The sequence below is a fragment of the Neomonachus schauinslandi genome, chromosome 9 (assembly GCF_002201575.2).
Source record: "Neomonachus schauinslandi chromosome 9, ASM220157v2, whole genome shotgun sequence".
NCBI lineage: Eukaryota > Metazoa > Chordata > Mammalia > Carnivora > Phocidae > Neomonachus > Neomonachus schauinslandi.
Window position 1 is genome coordinate 65541122 of NC_058411.1, and position 18142 is coordinate 65559263.

Consider the following 18142-nt stretch of genomic DNA (forward strand, 5'->3'; position numbering starts at 1 on the left):
GAGGGAACACAACCAGGGGGAGTGGGAGAGGGAGAAGCAGGCTTCCCGCCGAGCAGGGAACCCGATGCGGGGCTCCCTGAGCCGAAGGCAGACGCTTAACGACTGAGCCACCCAGGCGCCCCCCATCTACATTAGATTCTTTGATCAACTGTCTTTCAAACCTATTCTTTTGGTTCTTTCCTTAATATTGTTGAGAGTTTTTAACATAGTCTAGATACAAGTCCTTTATCGAAATGTATTTTGCAAATACTTTCTCCCAGATTGTAGCTTGTCTCTTTATTTTAAGAGATCTTTTGAACACCAGAAGTTTTTAATTTTGATAAAGTCTACCAATTTTTAAAAATTAATTAAAGTGTTGGTTGTATCTAAGAAATCTTTGCTTAGCCCAAGGTCATAAACATTTTCTCTAAGGTTGTCTTCTAGAAGTTTTACAGTTTAGGTTTTATGTTTAAGTCTATGATCTATTTTGAGTTTATTTTTTGCTAATGACATAAAAACATAAGATTATTATAAATCTACATATACATATATATTTGAGAAAATGTCTACTATATTTTACCATATTTTGTGTACTACCACAGTATAGTGCCAAATATAATACTGTTATTTTAAAACATTTTCTCATTAAAATGATTGTGAAACTGTTATTTGAGTTTATTATTCTACCCATTTCAAAAGATGAGGTAAATGAGGTACAGAGAGATCCTACAGCTTATAAGTGGTAGGTGGAAACAGCAGTGAAGCCACCTTATCTCCTCCCAAAGTCATATGCTGTCCAGTGTTGTAAAAAAGAAATTGTTTTCAACAGTAAACATGTTTCAACCCATGTTATGGATGTCCTGGACTGATCACAAACATTCCTTTCCGCCTCTGCCTTCCCCCTGGAAACTGGGCTCTGGACCCTATATCCCTACCACCCTCAATCTCAAAATGACCGTATGCCCTAATGCCTGGTAGATGGATAAACTGATGGTCTGTTGAAAGGATTCACCTGGAGAGTTGGTCAGCAGGCTGTAGTGTATCAACCACACGGACTACAACTCAGCCATAAACAGGAGTGAACTACAGATTCACATAGAACATGCATGAATTTCAAATGCATTATGCTGACAGAAGCTACACTCAAAAGGCTACATTTACATGACATTTTGAAAAAGGGACAGAAAATACATCAGTGGTTGTCAGGGGAGGGTGCCAGGGGTGAGGAGGGGATTGTCTACACAGCGGCACAGGGGAATTTGGGAGGAGTTGATAAAATTGGCGCGTATCTCGATTATGGTGTTAGTTACATAATGACATGTTTATCAAAATTGTGCACAAAAAAGCGTGGATGTTACTTAATGTAAATTGCACCTCAATGCACCTGACTAAAAAGTATCAACTCAGATTTTCAATGGGTAAAGCTCTTATTCTGGTGAGCTAGCGTAAACCAATGAAATCAATGAGCCTGGTTCTTCAGAAAGAACGCAGGGAGCTCCTCAGCAGCACATCCCCTTCCCTTGGTCCCCTGAGCGGCAGCCAGAACTTTTCCTGCGTGCAGCAAGCCCTGGATTCAGTTCAGCCCGCACTGAACTCTTGCTTCTTCTGCAGTGGGAATACCCAGCAGATTTCACAGCTTTTAAGGGTTCTGTTGTTTGTGAATCAAAAGTAAGCATCTGTTTTTATGAAAGGTACAGTGAGACTTCAGCTTGAAGCAAAGCATCTAGGACCTCAGTCTGGTGTCTCTGTGTGCAGATGTACTTGACAACAGTGATGCCATTTGTTGCCAGAAACCCTGCTGCCTATCAGAGCATTTCCCATAGTACTGTACCTAGCCTTGTCTCCCAGCTTTTTGTAAGTATCTAAAGGGCGGTTTGTATGTGGGTGTTCCTCATGTAAATGAGGTCATTATCCTTTTAAAGGTATAATGTTTCCTGTATGCTCCGGAACTTTCTAAGAAACAGACTTGACCTTTCTTTCCCTCATTCAGGGTGCCTGCAGAGCCTGCACTCATTAGCTAGAATTTGACTCCATGACATTTTTACTTAATTTTCTTTTTCCTCTATGTTGGACACATGGGGCAACCATTTGTGTTCTTTCTTGACCTGAGATGCTCTCTAATCTCTTTCCAGCTGTGGCATTTGTCATTCAGTCACATCAGGATATGGTGACCCTTCTTTCCCCACAGCAATTCCCAACTGTTAATTGATTCATCTTAGAGAAGGAACTAGACACCGTCCTATGGGCTTAGCTTCATTTAATTAGTGTTAACCAGAACAGTAGATAGAAAAGCAATTTCCTCTGGAGTGGAAACATATTCTTTATAAGGTAATGGAGGGAACAAACGGTAGTAGTTTTTAAAGCCCTTGGATTTTTTAAGTGCTATGGATTGGTAATAGATTTAAAAGCAGTATTGCCTTCCATTAATATTGATGGTGACAATAATAATTATAAATAATATTAATAATAACTGGGATTCAAACCCAGGTCTTTCAGATTACAAAGCCCGCACTATTAATCTAAATTATGCCAAGACGTTTTTGTGATAACTACTGCTGGAACTGTGCTGGTTACTTTGTGTCTTCCTCACGTCCCAGTCAAGTGAGCTTTACTAAGCGAGTTTTGTAGACAGGGAGACTGAGGTTTAGAGAGGTGGACTGTGACTTACCCAAGGTCACTCACTTGCTATGACCAGGACTAGTAGCCAGGTCTGCTCTGACGCTGTGTCCATGGTTTTCATCACTATGACACCAGGCTTCCTTTACAGTAATAAGGAACTAGCAAGGACATCTCTGAAAAGCACTGCTAGACACTTTTTAAAATGTGATCCAAATTATGGTTTTGATGGGCTTTGCTTTTAAACTTCAAATACTGTATTTAGAGATTGCTGGGATTTCATAAAATATAGAACCTGGGATCTGCAGACAAGCATATGAGTTTTGAAGGCATTGCTTTATTTATTCAGCCATGGTTGAATCATAGTAATTGATCATTAATATGTGCATATAAAGTGAGAGAAGGTGTGATCTCTATCCTCCAGCAATCTGTTATGTCAGATGTGAACAGATAAAGGAGTAAGGAAGGGATTGCTATATAGAGTGATACATTTTATAACACAGGTGTGCCCAGGAGCTTATGAGAACAGAGAAGAGGACAGTTTATATCAGGTGGGGGTGGTCGTATCACAAAAGGCTTCCCAGAGCAGGTGATACTGAGCTGAGTTTGGGGATGAGTAGAGTTAGCTACCTGGGGTTGCCACATGCTAAACAAAGCAAAGGTTTGGGTGAAAGACAGGGAAGCATACATCAGTAGTGGCTGGAGCACACTGGGAGGCATTGCTGCTTCTAAAGCAGATGTTCTGCAAGAACCAGAGTTCAGTTGCCTGGGAGGGAAACAAAGGATCAGTCACTGAGGCATTAACTCTAACTCTGCTGGTTCATGAACAGATCGTCAGCTGCTTCCTGAGCAGGGTTGTAGCCCTGCCATCAAACACTCCTACTGTCTTGCTGCTTGCTTCTGGTTAAACAGAGAGGAAAAAAAAGAAGAAGGATTTATTTTTTTCTGAGCAAGAATGCATATATGCAGACTTTCCCAATTTTCATAATGGAACATAGGCCTTGTCACCTGCATGTCTGGTGTCTGACAATGCATAGGGGGCTCTCCTTGTATGTTAGGAGTTACATTCTGAATACCTGAAAATGTTAATATAACTAGCTTTCTGTGACCTAGCTTTATGTAATTATCATAAATCTATTGTAACTATGCTTAAAAAAAGAGACTATCATTATGACCCTTTGGCAAGTCAACCAGTAGTGCCTACTACATGAGCATCTTCATGAACTTTACCATTCATTTTCTTCCATCACTGTTAAGATTTATGAGCTCCCCTTACTTTCTACAGTCATGTTTCTTTTATAGATTTGATGAGCGTTCACTTCTGTTTTGTTCAGGTTGGTGTGTTATTTGAACTTTTTATTCATCATATATAATACATATATATGTGTGTATGTATATATACGTACATATATAACCTAGGAAATTTCCTATGTTTCCTTATTTCCTATAGTATAGGACTATCTCCTGTAATATAGAAAATAATATAAAATCTATTTTATAAGTTATAAATAAGTTATAAATTATTTGTAATTTATAAATATTATATAAAAATATATTTCCTATAGTATAGGAAATAAGATTCTAAGTTATATTTTCCACCATGTAGCTAATTGTTAATCCTTTGGTTAAATGTTTTCCTGCTGTACTGATTTACGATATTCCCTCTGTCATATTTTAAATTCATACATAGAGTGGATTACTGTGCTATCAAGACCTTTTTTTTAACTTTTGTCTTACAGCCAGCACATTTTTAAAATATCATAGTTTTATAGAATATTCTGATATAAACTAGGGCTGAATTTCTTCTTTACTCTGCTTTTAAACTTTTATGTTTGTATCAGAATATTTTCTGTTTTTCATACAGAAGGCCTTCAGAATAATTTCATTAAGCCCAATAAGATTTTGTTAGAATATTCTGTAAGAATATTGCAGTAGATGTTTTCTTAAGATTAAGGCTGAATTTTGAGCCCTTGTGTATAATTTCTTATGGCTTATTTAAAATAGTTCAGTTAAAGCCCTTAGATAATCTTTGTTCATCTACTCTATTTTCTTCTCAAATATATTTGTTCTTCTAATTTTTTGTTTTTTGAAAATAGTCCTCGTCCCCTAGAAAAGATAGGGAAAGAATTACAACTGAAAAATTCAGCTTTTTCTATTTTGTTACATTAAGCTGTGTTTTTTTTTTTTTGGTTTTTTTTTTTTTTTGATGGTTCAGGACTGTCTCGGCTTCATCCTTTCCACATATCACATGGCTGCAAGGTCTTTTGTTCTGTTTCAGGCTTTTTCAAAGCTTCGGCTTTTTCTTTCCATTAGTCTTCTTGGGGTGGCTCTTCCTGGCCAGAACCGCCATTTGCCTTCACCGGACTCTGCTGCCTCTTCTGTAGCTTATGCATTTTATTTTTCAGTATGAGCTTGTCAGAGAGTTCCCTGGGAGGTTACGTCAGTTTCTCTAGCTCCCACCCCTTTTTCTTCCTAATTAGGATAACTTGTTATTGTGCTATCAATCTGGCTTGAGAGACCATTCCTCTTGGAGCCATGTTTTTTTAAGGGTCTCTGGCCATGGACTTATAAAATATTTTCCCAGAACTTTCTGAACTGCCTAATCAACATATCTAAATGCATTTTATGGTTTTTTTTTTTCTCTTGGCTGCCATAACCTCTGGGATATTCATAGCCTCCCAAGTTCCCATCATTGCACCTCACTAACATTTTTCTGGTCAGATATGAGTCAAAAATGGAAATTCCAATCTCATTTCTTCAAAGGGAGAATCTGGTACAAACATGGCTTGGAGTGACTGAGACAAATGAAGAAGCAGAAAGAAATGACCAGCCTTAGGATGTCCATGTAGATATGTGTGTATGGGGGGCAGAGGTAGTACAGACATATGCAAACTTAATTTTATAGGTACTGTCAAATATGTGGGTCACAATAGCATAGAAATGATCTGTTGTCAAACTTCACATGCCTGCCGCATGGACAGCTGGGAGTCCCTCTGCTAACTGTCCCGACAGTACACCAAAGATGAAATGTCAAGAACTCACAGTAATTATAATTATAAAGAAATACGTAGCTAATCCTATAAATTGTCTATACTTAAATAAAATCGGACTATATAAAAATGTTCCCTCTTCATCCCATTGTCTACTTTTCAAAATACAATGCACTTCATCCTTCGGTTCTGTTCAGTGTCTGTCCTTGAGGAAGCTCTCCCTGACAGATCCAGGCAGTTTTAGTCACCCTTTTCTGTTTCCATCTCTGCATTTTCTATTATGATTATTATGGGTCTGTCATCCTCACTTCGATTTTGAACCCTCAATAACAGGTACCGTTTCCTTGTCATTTTTCTCTTTCAAACATATACTACATTACTTAGTGGGTTGTAGATAACGTCAATAAAACTAGCATTAGTCAACTACATGCTTGAAGATATTAGGATCACTTGGCCTCTGCGAGCTAATTTATGAAAGATGTGGACCATGTCGAAGTTACAGAGGAGTGTTTGAATCTCAGTATAAAAAAAAAATCTTTCTACTAATTTGAGATATTCACAAATGCAATAAACTGATTTGTGAGGAGTCATCATTCCACCAATGGAAGCTCTCAAGGAACCGAGGATGATTTATGATATCTATTTGGGTGTCTGGATAAATGATGGGATGTTAAAGGACATAATGGTTTCTTAGCCTTAAAACTGATGAGTATGTGTATTTATGTGGGAATGGTACCCAGAAGCTATTTGGAATATTCTGGAGGTTAAGGAAAAGGCAAATTTATCTACAATAAATCTTAACAGCTTTAAAAAACTTCATAATGTTTTGCACTTGGCCAGACTTACCAGTTGAATGTGGCAACACTGGTTATCATGTGGACAAAAAATTCCACTGGCTGTTGGTGATGCGTTACCTTTGATTTTGTGACAATTTAAAAACCAGTTATTGTTACTAGCTCCTATTGGTTTGGAGGCAGAAGGATTTAAAAAAATGGAGTCCATGCAGAAAGCATATTAAAAGGATAGTTGATCACAAACAGAATTAATTTCATTCTATGGTTATTTCATGGACTCCTTTTCTGTCCAGTATCTTTTGCATCTCTGAGATAAGGATGCATGATACGAGGTTAGTGTGTTATATTTAAATGCGTTTTTTAAATATCTTTTCTAGTGATTCATAAAATTAAGATACAGTTTATAATCCATAATGTTTTTAATGGTCAGAGAAATACGATAATTTGATCCAGAGCGGCTTAGAGAATTTGTATGGTTCAGGTGTGAAGACTATCTGAATCAGGATCCTCTATTACCTAGGACAGCTTCTTAATTTCTCTGAGACTCAGTTTTCTCATTTGTAAAGTAGGGATAATAACATCTACTTCATAGACTGCTGGTGAAAAACGGAAAGAGATGATACTTGCAGTGTGTTAACCTTTTCTCTTATATCTGTCCCAAATTGCTGATGCCAGAAAGAGTTAATGCTTCTCTGAAATTGCCAAAATTACCAATAAAAAAAAATTACTGAAAATCTTGGAGGAGCTGACATTATTTTATTTTATTATGCAAATAATTTTGACCTCTAGAGATTATTTATTTTGCTTCAGAAGGCTCATTTCTTCTGTACTGCTAACCAAACAGTTTATTCCATTTTGTGCAACAATTCATAATGAACCTTAAAAGAACTACTGATTATTTTAGAGTTTTTGGCTCAATTACCTGTTTCAAAGGCTCAGTGACTAAGGAAAGCATGTCATTTTCTCCTCTCCTGCACACTGGTGTATAACAATAGACTTTGAATAGAACAAATCAAAGAGACACAAATACCAGTATAAGGGGCCCATTGTGCTTGGTTTGTAGCCCTGTCACATGCTTTTAATTTAGGTTGGTTGATTGATTATGACAAACTGACAGATAGTACATTGTTCCTCTCTTGGAGTCTCTAGACACTTTAATATTCCTACTCTCATCTGTCCATTTTGATTCCAAAACTTAAGTGAAATGGAATTACAGCATTCACTTTGTTTTCCTGTGCTAAGTGATTATCTCTGAAGTGCAATTTTGTGATTAGGCGAGATGGCATGCATACACTCAGCTAATGCTGATTTTCCCCAGGGTGCAGAACAGGTAAATTCATAATGAATGGATGTTGTGCTTTGATTTCAAATGGATGTAAAACCTCCCTGTACTTGGTAGTTTTATTTTAAACATGTATTTAATTATTCTAAAATTAACAGGAGAATATTAAAATTGAACTTTAGAAAATGGCATTTAAACATAAGTCAAGGGTGCTAACCGCTTATGAATGTTAATCCCCTTTAAAAAGTGAAAAAACAAACTTATCTGGCATAAATGGGGTGGGGGGTGGAGAAGGAGTGTGGTCATTGAAAATCTTCAGTTTAATTATTTATATTTTTCCTGATTAATTCAAAAATATCTGAGAGCACAGCTTAGTATTCATATTTTCAAATATTAATGTTCCTTATTTTGAAAACTACAGTAATTATTAACTAATTGGTATTATAGTATTGTCATAGTTGTCTGGTCCTGAGGGGTGACTTTTTTAGGGGGAGGGGAAAGAAGAGGCAAGGAGTTAATGATTGGCACAAAGTATTTTCTTTGATATTTTATTTTATTTTTTAAAAGATTTTATTTATTTATTTGACAGAGGCACAGCGAGAGAGGGAACACAAGCAGAGGGAGAGGGAGAAGAAGCAGGCTTCCTGCTGAGCAGGGAGCCCGATGTGGGGCTCGATCCCAGGACCCTGGGACCATGACCTGAGCCGAAGGCAGCCACTTAATGACTGAGCCACCCAGGCACCCCTTCTCTGATATTATAAAAACAAATTTTTTTTTTCTCTCTCCATAAGTCAGAGAGCTCAGTTTTAAAGAGAATTTACCATCCCCAAATTAGACGTGTTTTGACCAAACCACAAAAGTAGATGATTGGTACCCAAATCATACTCCTTTACTGATAAGCATTGACTATAATATTGTGAATCTTGAAGTGAGAAACATAATATGCAATTTTTCAACTTATTTCATTTGAAATCCTTTTTATAAAGAATATTAACGCTAGTCAGAACTTCATGGAGGCCATGTTGGTGCATGGTTGTTGGTGGTTCTTTGATCAGCTTCTTCTTCCCACACTTAAATCTCTTAGCATAATATCTAATATATATTAAGAGCTCAATACATCCTAATTATTCTTGTTATTTTAATTATCTTTCCAACTGAGTAAAAGTCATGATTTTAATAAGTTGATTTTCAACAGTAAAGCACATTAATTTGGAATAAAGTGCTTTTATTCAAGCCTCAAAGAACAATCAACCCATTAAAATTTTCAATCTTCTATTATGGTCCAGTTGTATGTCCTGCGAGCCATCAGTAATATTCTATCTGGTTGAAGTGAGTCACTTTCCTGCATGTTCTATTATCACTTGCTCTGAGGGATGTGTTACCCTCAGAGTTGTCCTCATAAGTTTGGACACCTACCTAGCAGAGATGAATGGTCTACATCTTCAGTATGCACTCTGTGACACCTTGTATACTTGAGTTAACAAGGTAAGCACTTCCTAAGTACACCAGTGAGTGATTTGTTAGCCTATAGCCTGCTCTCCAAGGCAGCAATAGGAAAACTGCACATATTTATTCTCCACAGCATGGGCCTATTGGACATAACTCTTTGGGCGGAGATAGGGAAGATAAGATGTAATGCCGGTGTGATGAAAAGGACAGTGAACTGGGGGCCAGAACACCTATGGGTTGTAGTTTTAGTTCTATTTAGTATCATAGGTCACATTTTGTAGTTTCTCTGAACCTTGGAAGTCATTTTATACTTACCGTGGGGGTTTTTTGTTTGTTTTTACCTGTCTTTCTTGCTAGTTTGGTAAGCTCGGTAGAGATGTCTTACTTATCATTAGATTTTTATCCGCATTTGTACCATTGACAACACTGAAGGTGCTTAACAAAGGTGTGTTGAAAAAGTAAGGCAAGAAGGCAACCAGAAGGAAGAGAGAAGCAGAATAGAACACTGTATTTAAGGCCTAAGTTCCCCTCACCCCACAAATTCTCTTTGAATAAAACCTTATGAAATCAAGTGCACATGGTCCTAACTTTAATGGAAGTGTAAACTTTTAGGGCTTGGAGAAGTTACCATCAGTCAGATCTTCTCTTTTTATGTATGAGAAACTGAGGCTCATGATGATTAGGTGAGGTGTCACTTGAGTAATGGCAAAGCTGAATCCAGCTCTTCTCCCTCCCAGCTCAGCACACTCACTCGACTGTCCTGGGTAAGCTCAACATTAGGCTATGTATGCAAATAAATCTAGAAAGTTACACCCCCTACCCATTAGAATTTTGGGAAAGTGGGTGGTCTTTTACTTTCAATTCTCTATATCTTTCTTGACTTGAACAACAACAAAAAGCATAAACTACTTTTGTAACACAATAAAAAATATCATTTTGGGGCACCTAGGTGGCTCAGTCATTAAGTGTCTGCCTTTGGCTCAGGTCATGATCCCAGGCTTCTGGGATCGAGCCCCGCATCGGGCTCCCTGCTCGGCGGGAAGCCTGCTTCTCCCTCTCCCACTCCCCCTGCTTGTGTTCCCTCTCTTCGCTGTGTCTCTCTCTGTCAAATAAATAAATAAAATCTTCAAAAAAAATCATTTGGAAAAATATAATTTAAAAAAGTAATGAATTTCAGTACTTTGCAGGAGTACCATATAGAATAAGTAGCAATATGTGATAACAAAAAGTACCCTACATCATGAGTATAATTTGCTAAAGTGTATTTCTCAAGGAGTGGACTGGAATTCACCAGCGTGTGTATTAAGTCCCTCTTACCTATTGGTGAAGAGGCTGCTTAGTTATTTTTAGGTCATAATAAATGCTTGTTTATATTGCCTTAAGAGTTCAAACAACTCTATCTCCCAAAGAAGAGGCTGCTTAGATTTCTCATCTGTCTTCCAGTGGGGCCCTACCCTTCTCATGTAGTTCTACTGGTCATATTCAAGTATTCCATCTTCTGATCTGTCAAATTCAATCCATCAATTTTTTTTTTCATTAATATTTCTGACTGCTTTTCAGGGAAGAAAAAGCAAAATATTTTTAAGTAACATCAGGTATTTGTAAATCTGATTGAACTATCCTTGATTCATGCTTTCTTCCACATTTTACCTATTCTCAAAGTGCCCTGAAACTTTGACTGGCAGGAAGATGGGAGAGAGGCTATGCCAAGCCACCAGTGGTAAAGTTGTGGGTGGGAAGAATGGAGTCTCACTGCTAAAGCCAAGCAGTCTTGCATCTTATCTTTCCTGACTTTGCCCAGAGAGTTATATCCATACTTGCATATTAATTATCCTGTATGCTAATTATCTAAAGATCAGAGTATCCATTTGACTTATTTTCCAATGTTACTATTTCTACAGCTTCTGCCACCTTTGAAGACTTTCAGATTCGTCCCCACGCTCTTTTTGTTCATTCATACAGAGCTCCAGCTTTCTGTGATCACTGTGGAGAAATGCTGTGGGGGTTGGTGCGTCAAGGTCTTAAATGTGAAGGTAAGGTCTTTCCTTCCCCAATCAAGTCAATCACATGCAGGAACATATCAACTATCTGCTTATGTTGTGCCCTCTACAATAATGTCATCTTTCCCTCAGATGTCTTCCAGCGATTTTTTTGGGTGCATGGATTCTGTTCTGTTCATTTCGTTACATTTCCTGTCTTCAGCATATTTGCTCTGATCTGGGAAACCTGACACTCACAGCATTTACATATTTTGTAGATTTGTTTCTTTTGTGTTATTTTGGCAACAAACTAAAAATAATATTTGCTTCTTCAGTCAGGATTTGGATTAGTAGGCATTCAATAAATGTTTGTTGAAATGAGCAGAGATTTAGGAGGTTAATCAAACCATGCAAGGTCATTCAGCTGTAGAATGGCAGACTGGAGCTTGTACCCATGTGTCTTACGTGAACAATGAATAGTGGGAATATTGAAAAGAAAATGGTGCCTTCCTAATGATCTACCATGTGGAAACTACCATGTAAGGTATTTTACATATTTTCTTAACAAAGTAACTTATTCCTGTTTTATGTTTTATAGACAGCAAAACTGAGGTATGCAAGGTCATGTGGACAAAATAATTGTCGAGCCAGGATTCAAATCGACGTAGTTCAAAAGTTGTGATGAACTGTGATTAACTTTCCCTTATGCATCCACTCGCATTAGAACTTGTAGCAGTTAAAAATGCCTCAGGTGATCTCTTTGGGTTTTTGTTGCTAGATCCCTCAGAGCCCAAGTCCATTCTATCAAAGAACATTTAAAAAAAAAAAAAGATGACTAGAATAGTTAATGAGCTTGTCCAATAGAATCAGAATTCAAAACCCACCCTATTTACAAAATGTGAAAAGAAATCAGAAAAAGCTCAGGAGAAAATTTGAATTTCCAAATAGCCTCAAGAAACAGTACTATTTTTAAAAATGCATAATTTAATACCAGAAGAGCTTTTAATTTATGGTTGAACAAAAATCATTTTTACTTTCTCTTTCCAGGATGCGGTCTGAATTACCATAAGAGATGTGCATTTAAAATCCCCAACAATTGCAGTGGTGTAAGGAGGAGAAGGCTCTCCAACGTTTCCCTCACTGGGCTCAGCACCGTCCGCACAGTGTCTGCTGAGCTCTCTACCAGCGCCCCTGACGAGCCCCTTCTGGTACAGCCTCCTATTTATCCATTTATCCATTTACGTGAGGAACCTGTGGGACAGTGTGGTAACAGTGTCAGCCAAGACAGTGCCCTGGGAGGGAGGACACAGCCAGGATGTTAATGACTAGGTTTCCTCAGGGCCTATGCTGGAGATTGGTCAGTACTTCGTCAAATACCGAGCAGCTTTGAGTTTGCTTTTATCTGTGAGCTTCGTGCAATTAGAAATATGTGAGGTTTCATCGTGGTCGTAGGGCCAGAGCAGCGCAAACCTAATGTGTGAATATTGCAAAACATTAGTTCGTCCAAACTTGGAAACCAGAGATAAAAGAAGTTCTCCTCTGGAGATTAATAGAGTGCTTTGTGATGTTGCTGAATATTTATTCTGGGAGAAAATTTTAAATTTGCTCTTATGAAAATAGGCAAGTCTTTAATGTCTTGGCATCACTGGCATACATTCTGCGATATTGTCAGGGTGACGCTGATGGACAAATGCTGAGAGAAAAATAGGACTTGAATACTTTAAATATTTCCATTAGCTCTAAAATACTTATGGATATGACTTAAATATTCTTCTTTAAGACAGTTAAATTTGGATTTTCCACACATTCAAAACCAAGTAAAAATTGTGGTTAATTATGTGAATTATTTAAAATAAGAACATAGGGGCACTTGGGTGGCTCAGTCATTAAGCGTCTGCCTTCTGCTCAGGTCATAGTGCTAGGGTCCTGGGATCGAGACCAGCATCGGGCTCCCTGCTTGGCGGGAAGCCTGCTTCTCCCTCTTCCATTCCCCCTGCTTGTGTTCCCTCTCTCGCTGTGTGTCTCTCTGTCAAATAAATAAATGAAATCTTAAAAAATTAATTAATTAATTAATTAATTAATAAAATAAGAACAAAGCGGGGCGCCTGGGTGGCTCAGTCAGTTAAGCAGCTACCTTCGGCTCAGGTCATGATCCCAGCGTCCTGGGATCGAGCCCTGCATCAGGCTCCCTGCTCAGCAAGAGACTGCTTCTCCCTCTCCCTCTGCCTGCCTCTCTGCCTACTTGTGCTCTCTCTCTATCTCTCTGTCAAATAAATAAATAAAATCTTTAAAATAAGAACATAAGCTAACAGTGTGAGACATTAAATTTCCCATAGTTGCTCCTTTCCCCCAAAGAATATTACAAAGAATTTTTAGAATCTAACTATTGTAAAAATCAATTAAAGAAAAACTTTAAAAATTATTACAACATTAAAAACTAATGATGTAATGTATGGTGATTTCCATAACAATAAAAAATTTAAAAAATTATTACAACATTCAGGTTAAATTTATCCTTCTTGGAGTGGAGAAGGGTGATAAATTTTTGAAGACATCTCTAAAAAAAGGTGTATCAATGAGTCCCTTGTTTGTTACAGCATAAACCAGACATATAGCCCAAATGCATGCTCATTTTGGTAAATAGGAAAATGTCATAGTCTGTTTTCCCAAGACTTTCTTTTGAGACTTTGTTGTGTTTTCAGTCTTTCATGAAGTGAACCTGTTGGGGGAAGGCAAATACTTAATCCTGCCATTTAACTAGAAGAATATGTTATGTTCGGTAACTATTCAGAATGTACATGCGTAATTTTATATTATTCCATAATGTTGCATTAATTGGAACTAGTGATATTCTAACTGAAAGGTGCTTAAATCAAAGGCTGTTTACTTTTTCAAATAACTCATGTCAGCTTCCCAATTCTGAAATTCCTTGATTTAGTTTGAATTTTTATAGGTAGTGATTTTTCAAGTTATAGTAGTTACTCTTGCTTTTAAGTTAGTCACTGAGACAGTGTTTATAGAATACTTAAAAATAAGTTTAAGAAACAAAATTGTAAATTAATTGTATATTGCTTTCAGTTTTACCAAGAAAAGTTCTTAAAAAATTATTTAACATCCCACAAGAAATCTAAAACTCTAAAGCCATTCATTATTAGAACAGATTAGAAATCTAGATGATTAATGCTAAAGATTCTTCTTTTAGATCTATCTCAACTTTTTATAATATATACATATATATGTATACATGTTTATACACATGTATACACATACATCCATATAAATAATATAAAACATTACATATATAATTTAGATTTTATAAGTATAAATTGAATTACATATTTAAATTATATGCATGTGTATATTTATAAATACATATAATTTATATGTAAATATAATTAAGGGTACATAACTATAGTCTTTAACATGGGTTTTTAAATCAAATTATTTAATTGCTTTATTTAACCAAATTAAATAATTATTTCATCATTTGAATTACTTGATTACAAGCTATATTTTACATGAAATGTTGAAATTCATTAGTGCTTTATTGCTGAATGGAAATTTTTATAGTAGAATGCTTAAAATGTTTTTTTTAATATATTTTTAAAAATCAGATTTTAACCATGTCTGTCAAGAAAGCTTATAAGATTGTGACCAAATCAGAAATTTGTAAGGTGAGAAAATATTGGGGCCATAAAATACTTTGAAAAACATTATTATCATAAACTTTCATAACCTTGTATAAAATGCCCAGCAGGTAGCCTTTACATGAGAAATGCCTTTGGAAATGATGTTTGTGACACTATTTGACCCGCTAGTTCTCAAAGTCATGTTTTCCATGTATCAAAGCTCTTTGTACCTTCACGGTATACCTGTTTATCTCTTGTTTTATCCGATAACTGAGAAAGGAAGCCAACACTGGCCCACTTTGAGGAGGGCATGTATTTTCTGGTTGTCTTGGGTCATGATTATGCCTCAGATGCTTTATGTAGGGACAAAACTACCCTGCTCTACCCAGGCATTTTGGAGTACAGTGAATATGTCCTTCTTTATCCCTGGGCAAGACATAAAAGGTCAGTAATTACGGTTTAAAATTTATAGTGAATTATCTAATCAAAAGTAATATTATGGAAATAATAATAAAACCTTTTAGTTATATATGCAATAAAAGATATTTTTCCATTTCTGAAAAAGACAATGACCAAGGTATAAAGGTGGCATTGCTTATTAATCCCATTGATATCATCCATGTTGCAAGTCTGCCATGACAAGTGTATAGATTTTTTCTCAAACATAAGAAAATGATTTTTCCTGTCCATACTTGATGGCTTATTTTGACTATAAAATCACCATTTCACAGACAGATGAAGACACTGGTAATTCTATTAATTTATTCATTTTTGGCACATAAATTGAATCTCAGATTTCCATATTGCTGCTAAGATAGAAAAACAAGTATAACAACATAGATCATATGACAGGCTTTATCTGTCATCAATTTTGGCTGTAAACTGCATTCATTATAACAACCATGAGGCAGTCCATCTTTTAAGAAGACCCCAAATGCAGTCAATTTATGGCATAACAGCTCAGCAGGGGGTGTATACCTTTTTGTAAACCATCACCAGTATTAGGAGGAAATGAGAAAAACTCAATAGGTTCTTAAGTAGGCTACATTAATATATTCTATCATTATGTATAAGTATACTTATTAAGATTATATCCATTTTATAGACTTTTAAGATAATTGCAGAAGTCAGGATTAAATGATACTATCAATCATTTCTCTGTACTTTACTCATCTTTTTATTTATTTTTTTCATCTTTTTATTTTTATTGACAAATGTTCTTGTGTTATTTGGGAAAAGTCAAAACCAATTGGAACCATGTTATATGAGACTTAGTCTTAGGCAAAAAGTTAATAATCTCTTTCAGAATTATGAAGAAGCTTATATCTGATCAACTGTCCTACAAGGGACAATTATAAAAGCTGAATAAAATAGAAGAAACCAGAAGAAAATAATATTTGAAGATACCCAAGAGCAACCAAAGCAATCAGGATTTGAGGGACTGGTGTCTCAGAAGGAAGGAAATCACAGAGAGGTCAGAGCACAGGATAGGCGCCCACAACAAAGAAGTATCTGGCCCCAAATGTCAGTAATGCTGAGGTTGAGAACCCCTGAGGTAGAACCGTGCTGGAGAATTTCCATATTATAAAGCCGTAGTTAAGACAATGTAGTATTGCACAAGGTTTAAGTATTAAAAAACAAGGTGGTATTATGCAAGAGCAGAACAATAAACCAATCAAACAGCATAAAGAGTCTAGAAACTACCTGTGCGTATGTGTAAGCCAACTGATTTCTGACAAGGGTATCACTGCTGTGAGAAAAAGATGGTCTCTTCAACACATATTTCTGGGACCAATTGGGTATCTATCTGGAAAATATGAATCTTGACCCTACCTTACACCATATACAAAATTAATTCAAGGTAGATTGAGAGCTTCTAGGAGATAACATAGAAGAGTATCTACAAGAAATTGGGGTTGGAAGAGCTCTTTTAAACAGGACTCAACTCACTGATGTCAAAGGGAATAGAGTGATAAATTGGACATCATTAAAATTAAGAAATTGTTTTCAGCAAAAAAACCCTATTGATTGGAAAGCAAGTCACTGAATGGGAAAAGGTATTTTCAATGTATCCATCTTATAAAAGACTCATATCCAGAATGTATAAAGAACATCTACATAAATTTAGAAGACAGACAACTCCATTTAAGATACAGGCAAAAATACTTGAAAAGCACTTTATAAAAGAGCACAGCCAATAAACATGAATATGTACTTTACGTCATTAGTTATCAAGGAGTCTAAAGTTAAATGAACAGTGAAATAGGTCCACACCAGAATGTCTAACACTGAAAAAAACCCTGATAATAACAAGTATTGATGAAGATACTGAGGAACTGGAACTCACAGACACTGCTACTGTGTGGATATAAATTGGTTCACAGCTTTGGACAAATGGTTGGCATTTATCTTCTAAAGCTGAACATATGCATATCATGTGACTCCACAGTTCTACTCCTAGGTTTATATTCAACAGAAATGTGTATAGACATGTATAGAAAGATATGTACAAGCATTTTTTTTTTGTTTCTTGCTTTTAAATTTTTTAGACTTCATTTTTTAGAGCAGTTTTAGGTTCTTAGCAAAATTGAAAGAAAGGTACAGAGATTTCCCATATACCACCTGCCCCCACACATGTATTGCCTCTCCCATTATCAACATCACTCGTCAGAGCAGCACTTTTGTTAATACTGATGAGTCTACACTAACACATCATAATCACCCAAAGTCCCACTTTAGTGTTCAATCTTGTTGTACATTCTTTGGGTTTGGGCAAATGTATATTTGTGTATTCATCGTTACGGTATCACATGAAGTATTTTCACTGCCCTAAAAATCCTCTGTGTTCCACCTGTTCTTCCCTATTCACTTTCACCCAATCCCTGCTAACCAGTGTTCCTTTTACTTTTCCATAGCTTTGCCTTTTGCAGAATGTCATGTAGTTGGAATTATACAGTATGTACCCTTTCCACATTGGGTTCTTTTACTTAGTAATATGCATTTAAGTTTCCTCCATGTCTTTTCATGCCCTGACAAGTCTTCCCTTTTAGCATGGAATAATATTCCATTGTGTAGGTATCCACAGTTTATTTATCCTTGCACCTAACACAGGACATCTCGGTTGCTTCTACATTTCGGCAATTATGAATAAGGCTAATAAACATTCATGTATAGGTTTTTGTGTAGACATAAGGTTTCAACTCTTTTGAGTAAGTATCAAAAAGCTTGATTGCTAGATCATAAGGTAAGAATATGTTAAGTTTTGTAAGAAACCACCAAACTGTGTTCCAGAGTGGCTGTACCATTTTCCATTCCCACCAGCAATGAATGAGAGTTCCTGTTGCTCCACATCCTTGTTAGCATTAGGCGTTGTCAGTGTTCTGGATTTTGGCCATTCTGATAGGTGTATGGTGGTATTTCATTG

The 18142-nt window shown here is 36.4% G+C and overlaps 1 protein-coding gene across 2 annotated transcripts in view; it reads left to right on the plus strand.

Annotated features, from left to right (window-relative positions):
- PRKD1 (protein kinase D1) overlaps positions 1-18142 on the plus strand; it is a 318037-nt gene that overhangs the window by 226726 nt on the left and 73169 nt on the right. For both annotated transcript variants that reach the window (XM_021695289.1, XM_021695290.1), the window contains exons 3-4: positions 11012-11143; positions 12137-12297. In XM_021695289.1, coding sequence (XP_021550964.1) covers positions 11012-11143; positions 12137-12297 — 293 coding nt within the window. The remainder of the gene's footprint in view (positions 1-11011; positions 11144-12136; positions 12298-18142) is intronic.